The 19,381-nt window shown below is 34.4% G+C and overlaps 2 protein-coding genes across 2 annotated transcripts; one reads left to right on the forward strand and one right to left on the reverse strand.

Moving 5' to 3' along the window:
- Window positions 1-2,630: 2,630 nt before the first annotated feature.
- Window positions 2,631-13,670, forward strand: LOC111716110 (flocculation protein FLO11). The gene is made up of 8 exons (XM_023491529.1): window positions 2,631-2,662; window positions 8,867-8,946; window positions 9,271-9,358; window positions 10,657-10,765; window positions 10,998-11,091; window positions 11,616-11,706; window positions 12,152-13,145; window positions 13,355-13,670. The coding sequence occupies exons 1-8, from the start codon at window positions 2,631-2,633 to the stop codon at window positions 13,547-13,549; spliced, it is 1,683 nt and encodes a 560-aa protein (XP_023347297.1). The 3' UTR covers window positions 13,550-13,670.
- A 4,583-nt stretch (window positions 13,671-18,253) lies between these two features.
- On the reverse strand, window positions 18,254-19,311 carry LOC111716109 (putative nuclease HARBI1). The gene has a single exon (XM_023491528.1). It carries the CDS (start codon window positions 19,163-19,165, stop codon window positions 18,284-18,286), a length of 882 nt encoding a protein of 293 aa, XP_023347296.1. The 5' UTR covers window positions 19,166-19,311; the 3' UTR covers window positions 18,254-18,283.
- Window positions 19,312-19,381: the final 70 nt, after the last annotated feature.

Here is a 19,381-nt window from a genome sequence, read left to right on the forward strand (position 1 = left end):
TTAGCTATGCAGGATTATATATCCTTGCCTATCTATGCTAAGATAGATATCTATAACTAGCTATTCAGAGTTGAATATGTTTATTAGGCTATGTTATGTTAATAGTCTGAGTTATGAATCGGTAAGAGTTGGGAGCTGCACTTGACCTAAGGTAGAAGATTATATTAATATTATAATTCTTTCTACTAGTAAGGTTCTTTTTGCACTGCCGTTCCCTTTTGCTTTGATTCATTATATAGAGCGCTGGCAGCATGTTCTATATATATATATACGTAAATTCTAAGGTATTCCAAATCCGTTCTAGATTACAACAACTGTTTTGAAAGAGTTTTCAGAATTAAGATAAATATTTCTAATACTGAACAATTTAGATATTTACTTGACCTTTACACTGCACTGTCTTTTAGTAACTACAGTGATAACAAAAAATCTTTAGAATACAAGACGTCATCAATGCAATACTAAAGTGCATTTGATGGTGTTATGTAGGACATAGCTTTATATTGTTGTAAAATCAATTATAAAGTGAAATGGGTCTGTTTGCGCTGCGCAGTTACTGAGTCTGCATTTTCATTGGACTCTTTAAAATCATAACTTAAAGGGAGTGTTCGCGAAAAATGAGAGGGGGTATAGGCTTACGGCGAAAAGTAAGCGGTTTTGATTGCTACTAATCTTACTTCAATTTGTTGCGTCAAGGAGAAAATGTTTTAAAACGACTCATGCTGAAGAACGTAGCGTCCATACAAGTTCAGAAAGTTGCAACATTTGACTAAAATCGTAAAAATCAATTTAATTCAAACAAATCATTCAGATATTACAAACAATAGTCATCGATTTTTTTTCCACGCATTCGTATATAGTTAATATTTCAAAGTATTTTTTTATTCTGATTTTTTAGATAATATTTCACCGGTGCTGGATTTTCGAACATTCCTGGTAAATATGAAAATGTCGTCTTCATTATCAAAAATCCTCGAGACAGGAACAAATGTTTTCAAAAATAACTATCAGATCATAAAAATAAGAAATATTATGAAATATCAACTATATAGGAATAATTATCGATGATTATTGGTTGTAATATCTGAATGATTTGTTTGGAATTAAATTGATTTTTTTACAATCCGAGTTAAATGTTACATCTTTCTGAATTTTTATGGTCATGGACGCTACTTTCTTTTGTATGAGTGGTTTAAATCATTTTGATCTTATAGACGCAACAGATAGAGGTAAGGTTAGTAGCGATCAAAAGCACTTATTTTTCGCCGTAAGCCCTTTCATTTTTCGCAAACACTCCCTTTAAGTTCTATTTCGTTAAGATGTTTCTTTTGCATGTCTATATTAATAGTTCTTTTTTATTGCATTTATCTGTAATAGTACATCTTCATTTAATTTCATACATTGTTAGTATATTTTCTTTATTTCTACTTCTGTCTCATAAACCTTACCTATGATAAACGAGCAGTTTGTTGTTCTTTCTTAAAAATACTTTTTACCTTAAAGACTAAATATTTTATGGTGTTTACGGTGTTCTCCTAATTTTCAATTCCAAAAAGTTTCAGCAATTTACAAAAACGTATTTGCTGTTATTCACATGAATAATATACGTACAATTTTTAAACCATTAAAAAGTGCCAAAAAGTAAAGGATGAAGATTTCCTAAAGCTCTGCATGAAGTAATAAGAAGAATTTAAGATTAAGATTCATCAAAAAAGGATAGATGGAGTAGGATGGATACTGTAGTGCTCAGAGTATAGAGGGAAAGCAGGACGGATACTGATTCGGGTATACATGGAGTAAATAAGGAAGGTAGGACGGACACTGATAGGGACTCAGAGTAGATAAGGAAGGTAGGACGGACATTGATTGGGACTCAGTTAAATAAGGAAGGTAGGATGGATACTGATTGGGACTCAGAGTAAATAAGGAAGGTAGGACGGACACTGATTGGGACTTAAAGTATAGAAGGAATGTAGGACGGACACTGTTAGGAACTTAAAGTATTGAAGGAAAGTAGGACGGACACTGATTGGGACTTAAAGTATAGAAGGAAGGTAGGACGGACACGGATATGATTGGGACTCAGAGTAAATAAGGAAGGTAGGACGGACATTGATTGGGACTCAGAGTAAATAAGGAAGCTAGGACGGACACTGATTGGGACTTAAAGTATAGAAGGAAAGTAGGACGAACAGTATTTAGGACTCAGCGTAAATAAGAAAGATAGGACGGACACTGTTTGGAACTTAAAGTATAAAAGGAAGGTAGGACGGACACTGATTGGGACTTAAAGTATAGAAGGAAGGTAGGACGGACACGGATATGGGACTTAAAGTATAGAAGGAATGTAGGACGGACACTGTTAGGAACTTAAAGTATTGAAGGAAAGTAGGACGGACACTGATTGGGGCTCAAAGTATATAGGAAGGTAGGGCGGACAGTGATTTGTGCTCAAAGTATATAGGAAGGTAGGACGGACACTGATTTGGGCTCAAAGTATGTAAGAAAGGTAGGACGGACACTGATTAGTACTTCCAGTAAAAAAAGGTATGCCAGACACTGATTAGTGCTCAGAGAATACAAGAAAGGAAGGACGGACACTGATTAAAGCTCAGAGTATAGTAGAACGGATGCTAGTGAATGCTCAGATTATTGAAGGAAGGTAGGACGGATACTACTCCGGGTATAGATGGAGCAGAAAGAATGAAGCCGAGGACGGGGACGGTATCTAGGAGAAGAGAACTCCGAGAGTAAACTCCGCAATTACTTGACAGAAATATGTTTCTCATCTTGAACACTTTTCTCTCTTTCATATAAAGAAACAAAGGGTGTAAAAATAAGGTAAACACACTTTGTAAATAAAGTTTTGGAGAGAAACAAATATTCTGTATTTTATATCTTGTATCTTTGTTACTCTATTTATCTTTATAGTGTAGAGATACAGAGTTTTACAAATGTTCTGTATCTTGTATCTTGTATCTTTGTTTCTCTATATATCTTCATAGTGGAGAGATACAGAGGTTTACAAATATTCTGTATCTTATATCTAGTATCTTTGTTTCTCTATATATGTTGAGATACAGAGTTTTACAAATATTCTGTATCTTGTATCTTTGTTTCTCTATATATCTTTATAATTTCTTTAATATGATATCATCAAATCATTTAATTTCTTTACTTTTTATTTAAAATCTTTGTTTCGTTGGTTTTCAATATTAACGTATTTTTCTATTAGAATACTATAAATCAATTCCAGTATTTTTTTTGTGTTTATTTGTATATCTTTAAACTATACACGTACACTGCTAACTGTACACTGCTCAATGTACACTGTACACTGTATACTGTACACTGTACACTGTACACTGTACACTGTTCACTGTAAATTGTACACGGTACACTGAGCCCAAAACTTAAGACAGGGTATCGTTATTAAAACCAGTTTTAGAACCCGGGTTTCATGAATGGGGTTAGGCAGTTTTGTGGATATCCATATTTGTGGTACGAAATATTATTTTATTTAGTTTCTTGATATTCTCCATTTTTTCGAATCTTTTAAATCAAAATCTACACAAATGTTAAGACCCCAAAAAGGAAACTCGGGAGTTTCGTTCAACGATACTCTTTTAAATTTTGGGCTCTGTACACTGTAAACTGTACACTCTACACTGTACATACACTTTATACTAAACACAGTATATACATTTTACACAGTACACTTTTAACAATAAAAAAATGATTATATTTTTGGTCAAAACATGGTTATATTTGTTGGTGGTTATATTTTTAGAGTCATATTTTCCTCGCCATCAGTTTACACAATTACACTTTACACTTTACGCTTTACACTTTACACTTTACACTTTACACTTTACACTTTACACTTTACACAATTACACTTTATACCTTACACTTTACACTTTACACTTTACAGTTTACACTTTACACTTTACACTTTACACTTTACACTTTACACTTTACACCTTACACTTTACACTTTACACTTATAAAGTGCAAACTGTACACGTTGCATAGCACAATTTACACTTTACACTTTACACTTATAAAGTGCAAACTGTACACGTTACATTGCACAATTTACACTATTTACACTTTACATTTTACGCTGTACACGTACAGTGTACAATATAAATTGCAAACTGTACATGAACAATTAACACTGTATTCTAAAACATTATACGTACGTCGTACAGTGTACAGTATATACTGCAAACTGTAAAATTCTGTACAGTATTTAAGCTAAACAATGTGTCTAACAATGCGTGTTTTTTTTCTAAAGATTCTTAGAAAAAGTTGAGAAAAACAAGTTCCACAATTTCAATCTTTTCAGAGAAAAATAATAAAAAAATCAGTGAATGCAGAAAAATAGGAATATTATGAAAAAGTTTTTGAAAGTCCTAATTATCTTTTTCTAAAGAAAAATACTCCTGTTTTTTCTTAACCCTATTCCTCTTGGGCTAATTTATACTAATATAGGTTGTGGGGGGGGATTAGTCGAACTGTTCAAGGCCTGCTAATTTAAAAAAATTAGACCTCTAACTTTTATGGTTAAGGTCCAAAAAAGTTATTTTTACTTTTAACAAATATTAACATGTGACACATGTTACTTCATCCAACTCTCTTATACCTTTCTATAGAAAAGCGATTCCCGTGCAGACCCAATATCGTAGATTTTACGCAGACCCCGTCGAATGCGTTGATTTCAATGCTATCAAAATTTAAAAAAAGGAATTTTTAAAAAATATGTTGAAACCCGATATTAGATGCCTCCATTTCCCCCCCCCATATTCCTCAACCCCCTTCCCTTTTTGGTGCAGGGACAAAATAGACTTTATTTTAACGCAGCTCATTTTTCTCCTCCCCCCAGCCCCCACCCCTCTTATAAGCTAAGAATTGGAAAGAGCATATATTTACGCATTTGCGACTTGCTAGGGAATGACCCATATGGCAAGATTTTGACCCCCCCACCACGAATTTAAGCCTCGTAAAAGCTGCTGCAGCTGTTTTGATCCTTCCTCCCCTCAAAGGTCCGCACTTACGTACACTATCCCAATATGCCGAATTTGAGACAAAGTCCGAGAGGATTTCTCCAGGAGTTATTAGGCATCAGGAAGGGTGGTGTTCTTTTGAATCTAAGAAATTATCGGAATAATATTTATACCAACTTATACCAATATTCAAATGCTAGAGGGTGTGTCAAGCTTTTTTATGTCGTCTTTCAATCTAGTATTAATTATTTAAATACTTACACCAATAATGCGATGGTGTATTTTTGGACCTACGCCCATCCCCTCTACTGCCCATCCGACCTACGAGCACGTGGTTTTAACAGCTGTGGTAGGTCCGATGCACTGTAGGTCGGATGGGCACATTAAAAACAGCATATTGGTGCATCAGACCTACTTTAAGCTGTCGCATGGACACGTTAGTAGGTCAGATGGGCATCTTTCGTAGGTCGGATGGGCATTTTTCGTAGGTCGGATGGGCACTTTTCGTAGGTCGGATGGGCACTTTTCGTAGGTCGGATGGGCACTTTTCGTAGGTCGGATGGGCACTTTTCGTAGGTCGGATGGGCACTTTTCGTAGGTCGGATGGGCACTTTTCGTAGGTCGGATGGGCACTTTTCGTAGGTCGGATGGGCACTTTTCGTAGGTCGGATGGGCACTTTTCGTAGGTCGGATGNCCCCCCCCCCCTGTCAAAAAAAAATATCGGTGCAGTGGCAAGATTTCATAATTAGAAAGAAGTTGATTAACCCCGTTAATACAGTTGAACCACTTCTCTTGTTAGGCAGTAAAATTGAAAGTACTTTGTCCAGGTTCAACTAATTATCACACTTCATAAGCTAGTTCTGACCTTCATGCCTCGTCGTTCCTCCTGTGGTAGACTGCAGAGTATTAAATTATATATAACCCGCGAACCTCTAAAATTAAATAATTTATTAGATTATTAACTTAGTTTTTTTATGTATCATATATATACTCTCAATGTCATACATGTTTTAATGAATTCTTGAGGGGGAAGATGGCAGTTTTTTTTACCAAAACTTAGTATTTCTCCCCAATTCACCCCTCCCCCATTGATTTAAGAAAGCAATGCATGCTAAACTCTAAATAATATCGTTTGTTACTTTAGAAAATACAAGCGTAAATTGTTGAAATGTGTCATATTTGGGGAAAACTATTAGATTTTTTAGCGTTTTTTATGTATCCTATTTTAATTTAAATATAATTTTTAAGGGAGTTAATTTGTTTATTTTAAATAATGTATGTAAATATTTTCGTCTGGCACGCACTTTTACTCGAATCTCTTTAAAACCGAGAAATGAACAAATTTTAGATTACACATTTGAGTGGACATTAAAAATTCAGCATCCTTCGACTAGGGATGTTAACGTTTTAATTTTTCAGAAAAACGATCGTTTTTAAAAACGATCGTTTTTTTAAAAGTTAGTTTTTTAAAATTGGTCGTTTTTAAAAAGATCGTTTTTCAAAATGCTCGTTTCTAAAAACGATCGTTTTTCAAAAATTCGTCATTTCGTTAACGATCGTTAACGACGACCCTTCCTTAACGATCGTTAACGACAACCCTTCGTTAACGATCGTTAACGAAGAGAGGAAACCGACCTGAAGGGCATCTGTACATATCATTGAGTAGTTTTTAAGAAAATATCAAGGAGTGTTAACTCTCCCACAACTGTTAAACTTCATGTAAGACGACATTCAAAAAAGTTGCATGTAATTTTTTTCCAAAAACGACCGTTTTGATAAATTTAGTCGTTTCGTTAACGATCGTTAACGACAACCCTTCGTTAACGATCGTTAACAACGACCTTTCGTTAACGGTCGTTAACGACGACCCTTTGTTAACGATTGTTAACAACGACCATTCGTTAACGATCGTTAACATAATTGTCAATAATTTTGTTTTTCAAAAACGATCCTTTTTTTAAAAACGATCCTTTTTTTAAAAACGATCGTTTTTTTAAAAAACATCGTATAAAAAACGGTCGCAAATCGTTTTAATAAAAATGATCGTTTTCAAAAACGATCCCTATTTGTTTTCTATAAGTTCAAAACGAGTGAGTCGTTTTTAAAAACGATCGTTTTTTCCAAAAACGAAACGATCGTTTTTGAAAACGAAACAAAAAACGATTGTTTACCGATCGTTTAACGATCGTTTACAAAAACGATTAACAACCCTACCTACGACTATCAATTTGGACAATAGCTAGATCAGTTTAACAGAAACTATTAATATTTTTAGATTTTTAAAAGGTTTACAAAAATCCAAGATTACGATTTAAAATTGTATTCTGTAGAAGTTTGCTTTCATCAAACATGCAAATTTGTAGTCCTAGGTGAAAATATAAGGTAAAAACAAAAACAAAACTATTGTTAAAACATTTTGCTTTAAAAAGCCATTTTAACCTTTAAACAGTTGGGGTTTTAAAATACTTTCTCGCCCTTAAAAAAGAGCAAAAGGCCTTTTGCTCGTTTTCTGCCTTATAAAAAGCAAGCAAAAGCTTATTGCTTGTTTTATGCCTTAAAAAACCGAGCATTTGAAACCACTGGAAGATCAGAAAGCTCCCTAAACCTTGTAATCATATTATTTTCCTAAACAAAGAGTTTCTAGAGTTTGAAGTCACAAGTTTCAAATCATTGAGCATTTTGGCTGAACCAGGAGCAGATTAAATAAATAAACCATGTAACTGTTTTAAAGATTTTTTTGACAAACATTTTAGATTTGGCTGAAATTTTGGTTATAGCTCACTACTATATATAGAAACATTGTCCTAAATTTTTTCTTTGATATCTATTACTTTCAGAGATATAGGCTTCTAAGACACATTTCTAAGTCATAAAACTAGTCTATCCTAGCCGCAGCATTTGGTCCAGAAATTGTGGTCCGTCCTATTATACAATTTCAACAATTTTCAACAAAATTAGTATATATTTAGGGTTAGGTTAGGTTAAGACACTTTCAGGGCCGAGTGCTACAGCTATGACAGGCTAAGGGGCTGAGCGCTGGGACTAGGACAGGCTAGGGTCCACAGCGCTGCGGTCCTCATGGCAGGCTAGGCGGCCGGGTGCTGTGGCCCCGTGGTCAATGGTCTTACATAGAAGATCTATGTAGGAAATTGATAGGAGGGGGAGGAGGAGGGGTCCAAAAATCGTATATTAGGAAATAATCAGAAATTGTCCTGAAATATACAAAATAAATATTTTTTGTTGAGAATAAGTGAAATCTACTTCATGTACAAAATAAATAGGAAGGGGGGGGGGTCTAAAGATTGTATACTATAAGAAGGACTTCACATTCTATACCTTGTACAGGGACAGGGTCTGTTATCGCGAACGATTTTTGGACCCCCGCCTCCCCCCGGGCCCCCCTTTCAATTTTGTAAACGATTTCAGAAAAATTATTTTTGTTTATTTTTTATTTAGGGTTACGTTATGTTAAGACAATTTCTGGGCCGAGCGCTTCGGCTAGGACAGTTTAGGGGGCCGAGCGCCGCGGCTCGGCCAGGCTTGGGGGCCCGGCCCCGCGGCTGTGGCAAGCTAGGGGGCCGGGCGCCACGGCTAGGGCAGGCTAGGGGGCCGTGGCGCTGCGGCCACTCGACCAATGACAACCATGTACAAATTTTATAGGAGGGGGGGGGGGGTTAAAGAACATTCTCTCATTATGAAATTACCCAGGGATATAGAGAGAACAATTATTCCTCAGATTATTACAAATTTTGCATGAAAAACAAATCTTAATATTCTGTCTTCAACAATTACACATGAGAAAAGATTAATGTTAATTAACAGAAATCACCTATTATTTAATTTTAATTGTTTTTAGGTTTCTTCCTAATGTCAGGCAAACTGGGCACCGCAAGAGGGCTCCAAACTGGACACAAACACAAGTTAATACGCTAAGAGGTACTATTCAATGTACATTGTACAGTGCTGTTCTGACATAACCGGAATGAATAAACAAAGGTCTTCTTAAATATTGTTGTTTTTTTCAACGAAATTGTTCGTTGTTCTTATTCTGAGAATTCAAATTGAGTGAGACGTTTTAAAAATTATCGTTTTCCAAAAGAAAACGATCGTTTTGGGTAAAATCTAAAAATTAAACATGTTTTTGATCGTTTTCTAAAAACGAATAACAACTCTAATTTTACCACATGAAGGAGTTTGCAGATATTATGAACCAAGTACATAATTAGTTATTATTTTGATTATTTAAACATTTTATTTTAGATTTGATTATGTCGCTTGACCACGGTAGAGTCAATTCAACATTAAATACTCTTATGAAAACTAAGGAGGGGCGGGAGAAGAAAAGGAGGTAATTTGTCATAATCGTATAATCTGAGAAAAAAATATGATATTGCGCAGGTGTTTATATAATTCCTATTTTTTATTATTCCCCCCCCCCCTTTCCATAATTTTTTTTATTCCTTTCCCAAATTCGTTAACTAAATTGACATAATTGTGTAAAATTTTTACTACATATTTTTTTAACTTTGAATGGTTGTACTGGCTAAGCAGTTTTGATTACTTGTCAGTCCATGAGTTTTTTCTTTTAAATCATTTCCCATCATTTTAATGGGGGGGGGGTGTGTTTACTCTCAAATTCTCAACAAAAAAATTAATTGTACATGTGCACATAGTGCAAAGTTTTTTTATTATGTTTGACTATTAGGAAAGATGATTCATCATACTTTTAATAAAATTGTGCGCGGAACGTGAAACAACGTTTTTTTATAATGCATTAAAACTAAAGGGAAAATTTATTTGTGAAAAACTGTCTAGTTTCAGAGAAAGATAGATATGAAGAGGTAAAAAACCTCGCTCCAATCCTTCAATTCCATAAATTCCCTTTCCTTCCTTATATGTCAACCTTTCATCATTATTTTCCTTTCCCCTTCCCTTCACTACATTGCCGATACTTCTTCTTCTTCCCTACCTTCCTTCCTTTTCCCTTACCTACCTTCCCTGCTCCTTCCCCTATATCCTTCCCTCAATACCTATCTCATTCCCTCCCTACTTATCCACTTTCCTACCTACCTATTCACTTCCCCTCCTACCTATTTTCTTCCCTACCTGTCCACTTCCCTCCATACCGACCATTCCCCTTTACTTTCCTTTATTCCCCTTTTCATTTTCTTTCCCCTTTTCCTTCCCTTCCCCTCCTCTACGCTCTTTGATTTGAACCCCTTCCAGTATGGGGGGGGGGGGAATTTCTTACACCACTGATATTGCATTTTAAGGAAAATCATTTTCCTGTTTCCAACAATTTAAAAAATTTTAAAATATTATACACTGAAGAAATCCCTGTTTGTCTGTTTGTTTATCAATCACAAATTTTAAACCCCTTGATAGATTTGCCTCAAATTTTGACGGGGAAAACTCGTTAAAAAGGAATGTTTATAGTTAAACAAATCTGAAAAACAAAAACAAAATAATATGAAAAACTTTGTTTCAAGGCAATGCAAGTGAGTTAATTTTTTTTATTCAAGTAACAAAAACTAAATTTCTGATATAATTAATTTTAGATTTTAGGTGTAATATCAAGTGAATTTTGTGGTTGAAAGTCAGTAGTTACCCAAAATTATATATTTTTTTTCATATTTCATATTTAAGGGCGTGGGATCTGGTTTGTTGCCGTTTCAAAGAAATTCCTGGGAACCAGGAGTTTACAGTTAAACACTTGGAGATGAAATGGAAAAATCTTAAAAATGCAACAAAGGAGGTAAACTATTCATGTCAATTCTTATTCTTTTGCGAAACAAATCCCATTTAACTCCACCTATACCAATCTGAACCTACATTTCATATTTCAATACAATTTTATGTCACAAACATGAAAAACATTTGTAAAACTATAGTCGTAAACTACTTGTTAACTACAAAAATTTAACATATTAACATATATTCTTGTAACCCGGCCTTTACCGTGTAAAAATTTACATTTATTTTAATAGAAATTAGACGAGGCGAGATATTCTACACTCCAAAGGAGCCATAAGGCGGCCTGCTCCAAGACCGGAGGGGGTCCAGCTCCCCAGCCTCCTCCTGGTATTTAAAAAAGTTTTATTTTTTATTGTTGTAATATTTTTGAATTTTTTCCATGGATAGAATGTACAGATTTTAGCTATGAGCCCGTTTTCTCCATAATAATGTTTAAACAGTGGTCGTGTTGTTCACGTACTTTGGGGGACGATGGTTTGGCCGCTAGATGTCTCTCGTAAGAACTATCTATCTATCAGATAAGAATTTTGCGTGAGACATCTAGCGGCCAAACTATCGTCCCCCAAAGTACGTGAACAACACGACCACTGTTTAAACATTATTATGGAGAAAACGGGCTCAGTGTATCCCCTGTGTTTTATAACAGGGGTGAATATTTTATAGAATTATACCCCCCCGTTTTCAATAAATGTTTTGTGATAAATTTAAATGAAACATAAAAACTTTCTTTTCTTCCACAGTTATTTTCAATTTAAACCCCCCCCCCCCCCCATCCAGGGGTCTGGGAATATATACACCTATGATCATCCAATAAATTCTTTATTCCATTGATTTTTAATTTTATAATCAAGGCATGGACGGTGAAGTAACCCTAATGGCTACAGGGATAGTAGAACCCAGCTATGGGTACCTGGAGAAGGAGGATGATGTACGTTCTTCCCTGTGAGTATAAGACAGCCTTGTAAAATTCACAGGGGATATATTTTCTTGAAATACAATTACCCTCTCCCTGATAGAAATCATTTTTCCCCTCTAAATGTTAGATATTTTGGGGTTAAGCATTTCTTTAATTGTGTTAATCGTTTTATTTTCAAAATGAATGATAAAATTATGGTTTAATAAATCAAATGATCGTCCAAATGTATCAGAAATAGTGAAGAAAAAAAAACGTTTTTTGTCCAATTGTTTGTGGTCAAAATAAAAAAAAAATCAAGTTTGCGATGTACAATATCTTAATTTTTGTAACTAAAATTGAAATTGCTATTATTTAAAAGTCATGCATATCCTAAATTGAACTAAAAAGTCAGTTCCCTTTTTCTTCTAGTAGATTAAGCGTGCCAAGTATAATATTTTCAATAAAAATTATTAAATTATTATTGTACTTTAGACATGTGACGACACCGCCTCGTACATCCTCTCCAGTCTTCTCTGATTCTCCATTCTTCAATCACTTACAGTCTCCCATCCCCTCCGGTTCAAACGCAAGTACCCAAGATTATCCCATCCCCTCCGGTTCAAACTCCGCCCCCATCTCCAGATCAGACGTCATTACCTCAGCTTCTATCATATCCTCTGGTTCAAACACAAGTACCCAAGATTCTCCCATCCCCTCCGGTTCAAACTCCGCCCCCATCTCCAGGTCAAACGCCAGCACCTTTCGATCATCTAACCCCTCCGGTTCAAACTCCGCCCCCATCTCCAGATCAAACGTCATTACCTCAGCTTCTATCATATCATCTGGTTCAAACACAAGTACCCAAGATTCTCCCATCCCCTCCGGTTCAAACTCCACCCCCATCTCCAGGTCAAACGCCAGCACCTTTCGATCATCTAACCCCTCCGGTTCAAACTCCGCCCCCATCTCCAGATCAGACGTCATTACCTCAGCTTCTATCATATCCTCTGGTTCAAACACAAGTACCCAAGATTCTCCCATCCCCTCCGGTTCAAACTCCACCCCCATCTCCAGGTCAAACGCCAGCACCTTTCGATCATCTAACCCCTCCGGTTCAAACTCCGCCCCCATCTCCAGATCAAACGCCAGTACCTTTCGATCATCTAACCCCTCCGGTTTTAACTCCGCCCCCATTTCCAGATCAAACGGCAGCACCCCCTACAGATCTGTTTTCCCCCCGGGAGCTCTGGTCAACTCCCGGTCATTTCAAACACCAACAATATCCCGTAAAAACCCCACTTCTACCTACATCCCCCCCCCTTCTTCTCCAACCCCTGAACCTCGTTTAATGGGAGCCCCTCCAGGTCATAGAATCACAACCTCTAGCGCTGAAGAAACTCCAACTACTGCTCCTGAAAAGACTACTGGATACTATGAGATAAAAGAGTTTCGTCGCCAAAAGAAAGTGCAACATGCCAAATTATATGTAAGTACTAAAATAACACGTTTATTTTTAATAAATTTTTTTAGAGAGGACAGATTTTTGATGAAATATATATAAAAAAAAGAATGGAATTTTTCATCCTATTTGTTACTTTTCCCCAAAAATATATTAATTTTTCCCTTAAAATCATTAATTTTCCCCAATTCAGTGGAAACAAAGTTGTATCTTGTCATAATATTGTTTTTGTTTAGAAACTTGAATGCGAACTGAAGTTTAAAAAGCATGCCGCAGAGCAAATGGGAATAGCTCTACCACCAACACCACCAAACGTGTTTATCTATTCTTCTGATAGGAATGTTATTTTTGATTTTTTTGGAATTGTTTTCAAGAAATTTATTTCAAGGCTTTGGGGTAATTTTCTACAAATGCACTTACATTTATTTTGAAATAGTACTGTATGTTACAAAAAGAAGCCAATGAATTTTCATCTGAATATGTAGTCACATGTTTATTGGTTTAATATAATACATTTTAATTAAATAACCCCCCCCCCCACAAAAAATAAATAAATAAAATGTTTTTGAGGTTCTTCCTTAAAGGGAGTGACCGGCGATGTGTGGTAGTAGAACTGAGTATGCAGTATTTTGGAAAATTTTTACTTAATTTTCGTCGTTTGTTTTTAATATTAAAACGAAAACAATTCTCAACGTATTCTAAAAAGATGATTTTGAAAGTTTACTTTTGTGATCAAACACATTCATTAAATATCGTAGAAACGTTTTATTTGTCTGAAATGAATAAGAATTTGTCCACGATTTCCATACTTAGCTGGTCACTACTTTCAATTGAATTGCAAAAATCGAAAATAACATTCATATCGTAGCGATGAATAATTATTATATCGTTATTCGTTATAAATGTATTGTATCCTTAAGTTTACTCTATGATTGTATTGTAATCAAACTGAAAATTATCCTGTTATTAACCGGAAAGGGAGTAAAATTGAACCTATTTGAACCGGAGTAAACTTGAACACTGGACCCGGAGTAAACATGAACCCTGGAGTAAGTTTGAACCTTGAACACGGATTGAACTTGAAACCTGGACCCGGAGTAAACTTGAACCGTGGACTCGGAGTAAACATGAACCTTGAACACGTGGATTGAACTTGAAACCTGGAACAGGAGTAAACATGAACCGTGGACTTGGATTAAACATGAACCTTGAACACGGATTGAACTTGTAACCTGGACCCGGAGTAAACTTGAACCCTGAAACCGGAGTAAACATGAACCCTGGAACCGGAGTAAATTTGAACCTTGAACATGGAGTAATGGCATTTTGTTTCATTTGAGATTGTAACCTTGCAAAGTTTGAATATTTATTATAAAAGTTCAATTAATATTTGAAACTTTCAAAGTACAAATTTTAATCCTCTCTGACAAAGAAAGTTCAAACTTGAAAGAAAAATGTTAAACCTATTAAATGTTACCTATTAAACCATTAAATGTTAAACCTGTTAAATGTTAAACTATTGAAATTGAAATCAAAACAAATGCTATTAACTTTACTTTTAGAAGAGATTGATAAATAAATAAAGATTGATAAATAGAAACATAAACAAGAGGAGAGACCGAAATAAAGAGAGATGTAGAGACAAAGATAATTTTAAATGTAAATGTAAGTTTCTTTTTTGGACAGTTTTGTCAAAACGTTATTTAGTCCCATCATTTTTACTAAATTTGTAAAGTTTTAAAGATTTATAATTAACAAAGTTTTACAGAAAAATTTACAACAACGGTTTGTCCAATGAGATGACTACTTATCAGCAGTCTTGTGTGTATTTGATAAGTTTTTTTTAGTAAAGTGAAAATGTAGATTCGGCTTTTTAAAATCACACCATGAGTCTAACGTTCGTCTTAAAAGGGGAGGGTACAGATTTCCCATTTCATTTTATGAGGAATCTGAATGAAATTTTGCATCTGGGCATAATTAGTGTTTTTTCCCTTTTTCCACATTTTTCCATGTTTTTTAAACCTTTTCCACCAAAACGTCTGAGTCAAATACCAGCTAGGTGCTTTAAACGCCTGTTTGTTAGTCAAGAATCTCATTACTAACATCAGAACGAATGTTAAAGGTTTTCGGAACCTTTTCCCCTTATTTTATCATATCTTCCCCATTTTTCCATATTTCAGATTTTCTCGTTTTTTTTTGTAAATTTGATTTAAAATAATCACTAACGTAGAAGATATTGTTGTTCTTTAGCGTTCTATGTATTTAATTTTATAATTTCTATGTTTTCTTGCATTACAAATAGTCACTTCTATAGAAAAAAAAACCCCAATTAAAAATAATTATGTTAAAAAATCATAAATAATGTCTAATTCATATTTCATTAGATAAATTTCACCGTTGTGAATCGGGATTTTCCATGAAGAGCCACTAGAAATTACGATTACAGTCTCTTAAATTACAACCTAAATCCTCTTAATATAAAATTTTGAAGGTTAAATTTGATCCTCTTTAACATTATTGATTTGGCTGAAATGATATCCGATAAATCTAAATTCACAATTTAAAAAAAGACTTGATTAAAGGTTAATTAAAGGGTTTAGCCCCGGGATACTGTCAGTATAAAGAGCAAAATTGACAAAAAATAATTTAAATTGAAGTAAACATAGGACGGTTCATTAAATTACAATATTTTTTTAATAGCATTTATTAAATTTTATACAAATAATTATGTTTAATGTAATATTTTACAAAACTGGCAAGGAAAGAAAATGTTTTTTAATGTTCCATATAAAATCTTAAATTGTTTAAATAAAAATAAATGTGGAACTTCACATTTTGATTTAGGGTTACATATTAATTATACATAGTGTCACAAAAAACATTACGAGACAAATTTGAAATCATCTTGGATTTCCTATATTTGATAAATTACCAAAAAACAGGTTGTTCTTCTTATAAGCTTTCCAAAATGTCGTCTTCATTCTTTGTATCTTCATAATTAACGGCGATATTGAACATTAAAAAATTTAGTTGTGTTGAAATTAACTGGAGTCTATACAAATTTCTTGATATCTCTGATCAATATGGAATGTACAAAAATTGTAGACCACATTTTGGAAATACCAAGGCCAGTCAGTTTTCAGTGTTACAACATTTAACTGGGATAATAGTAATAATATGCTAACAAAAGTAATGCCGATGATTATGATATAAAAGTTGTCACTTAACTCAACTACTCAAATAATGAGAGGAGAAAAAATTTAAATGTAAAAATTGGAGTGTTTTTTACTCTTCAACATGTAGCAATAAAGCAAAAAGTTGGAATGGAAACTTAAATGTTATTTTGTTATTACAATTAAATCTTGAGGATAATAACCTCGGATAATCAGATTAAAACAGATAATAAAAATAATTTTTTTCTAAAGCATTAAATTAATTCATTTTAGAACAAGATTATTGATTTCTCGTATAATTTTGAGCTCCAGCTATCTTGATTTAGTATCCTAGAACAAACTCTGTGGTCTGGCACTGAGATTCGGAAACTCTGCGGTCTTGTATCGGAGTGTAACCTGCATATTAAATCATGAATAATATTTTTAAGGTATAACGTCGAAATATGATTCATCTCTTCAACCTAAGTATTATACATATTAATTAGAATTTGATAAAATATAGATTCATCCAACAAGTCGTAACGATTTTCTCAGTGGATCCAGTTCCGCAAAAATATTTGTATCCGGATATCCGGATCCAAGGGACAAAATAATAACCAAAGCCGGTTTAAAAAATAAGACAAAAAATACAAAATTTTGATAATTTTTTATTTGTTCAAATAATAAGTAAAACATTAAGGAAATATTCACCTTTGATTAATATCCTCCCGTTTTACACCCAGGCCCTGCTTTATTAAACACTCTCCTGTCAGGTTCATCTGAACATAAATAAAGAAGATTAAACTTTAATTGAGTATTTTATATCATTCAGCAGTTTAAAAGTGTCCACAGTAACATTAATAACGTTAATAAAAAAAATTATAAATTCAATATGTTTAACAAGATAAAAGAAATAAATATTGCTCTAAATCAGTGTTTGACCCATTTTATTATATTTTAAAAATATGCAATTGTCCCCCTCTGTTTACATAATAATTCTTGAGATTATTATGCTTTCATGACTTGGGACATGTACGTAAGAACTTGCTTGGATTTTTATTTTTTATTTTTAAATTTTGCCACTTAAAATATTTTTTGCAAGTTTTAACGCAGTAACATTAAGACAATCGCACAGCTTACAATTTAGATTACTTTGATCTTTACTTTCCCATTGCCAAAAGTATCCACCCTAAAACATTCCCACCGTTCCCCAGTCCTTTGCGAATTGTCTTTCCCCCCCTCTTGAAAATAAAATAAAANTTTTTTTATATTAAAAGTAAATTGTTAAACATTTTAAAGTTAATCTTTGCCTTGAGATTTGAAGTGCCTAAAAAGAATTTAAAAATCATTTTCAAAAATCGAGTTTTTTTATATTAAAAGTAAATTGTTAAACATTTTAAAGTTAATCTTTGCCTTGAGATTTGAAGTGCCTAAAAAGAATCTAAAATTTCCTTTTTTATTTTGGTTTTCCGTCAAAATTTGAAGTTCCTGAAATAATCAAATGTATAAGTTTGTTCATGCCTGGTCTTCCCTCTGATTTCAGACTTAACTCCTTATTAAATACAAATATTTGTAAATATCAGAAGAATATATCTGTTTTTGGCTTGGGACAAATGGAATAAATCATTGATAAAAAACTTCTCATAACTTGAATGAAATTAGAATTTTTCATTTATTTTAAAATTGCTTACTTTGGTCATTTTTAGTAAAAAGAATGATGTAATGAAAAATTAATTATCAATGATCATTCCAGCACATTAAAGACCACAAAAATTTTGAAAAATAGGTCGAAAATAACATAAAAAAAACTATCACTTAAAAATCAATAAACATAAATCAAAATTATTAAAAACTGAATCTCGACTAGAAAAATATCACTTTTAATTTTCAAAATAAGTCAACATTAAATTAAAAAAACTATCACTTCAATAAACATAAATCAAAATAATTAAAAACAACTGAGTCTGGACTAAAAAATATCACTTTTAATTTTCAAAATAAGTCTGAATTCCTTTACTGATTAGCATTTCGGTAAGCAGCGTAGAAATTGTTGGCATAAGTATCTCTGTGCGCACGAGCCAGAGTCAGCCGTTCACCATCATCATTATCATCCTCATCTTCATCTTCATCACCGGCGTCATCATCCAGTAGATGAGCGGGTACTATACCTAGCGCTGGGACAACATCCTTGAACGCCTCAGACATGTTGTGTAGGACACAACATGCTAGCACAACCTTCTGGGAAGAAACTAGAAACATTCTGAGTTGTCGCAGAATGGGGAATCTCTGCTTGAGACGACCATACACATTCTCAGAAGACACAGTTCGGAGGCCGTTCAACCTACGATTGAATGTATGATGCATCTGTATGGTCGGACGTTCATAATGCTTCATCACCTTAAGAGATATTGGATAGGCACTATCCGCTGCAATCATGTACCTAGACTGGTCCCTTTCCAAAAAATCTCTTAGTCTACTAGTCCTGAAGACTCGAGCATCATGAACACTACCCGGCCAACCTGCATCAACATCATATATCACCTTGTCGTTGGAACATATTTGGACGTTAAGAGAATGGAATCCCTTCCTGCAGATATAATCGTCCGACCTCTGGCCCTGGGGTAGACCCTGGGGTGCCTTTTCAAAGCGCATATGACATCCATCCACAGCCCCGAATATATCAGGTAGGCCAAACTTGCGGAAAAACCTGAGCGAAGTTTCCCTCATCTCGTTGACAGTTGGGAATCGGATCCACTCATGATGAACTGTCACCAATGCTTCTACAACCCTAGAAGTAATTACCCGAGAGGCGTTCTGGGATAGACCTCCACTTGCAAGACCGTTCGTTCTCTGAAATGAAACACCACACAACTGGTTCAGAGCAACGGCAACCATGTCTGCAGGTTGTACCGTACTTCCACGACGGTTTACCCTTCGAAGTGAACCGTCTAGAAGACTAGCAATCCTGCGAACGGAAGCCTTGCTGAACCTGCAGTGCAGTTTAAAAGCAGAATCCGGTAGGTCAAACAACCAAACGGATTTCTTACCTCGGTTAGGCTGCCTAATCCTGCCCACTACAGCTGCCTGGCGTCGCTGCTGCAACAGCCTCAA

Source organism: Eurytemora carolleeae, unplaced genomic scaffold (assembly GCF_000591075.1).
Source record: "Eurytemora carolleeae unplaced genomic scaffold, Eaff_2.0 scaffold1949, whole genome shotgun sequence".
NCBI lineage: Eukaryota > Metazoa > Arthropoda > Copepoda > Calanoida > Temoridae > Eurytemora > Eurytemora carolleeae.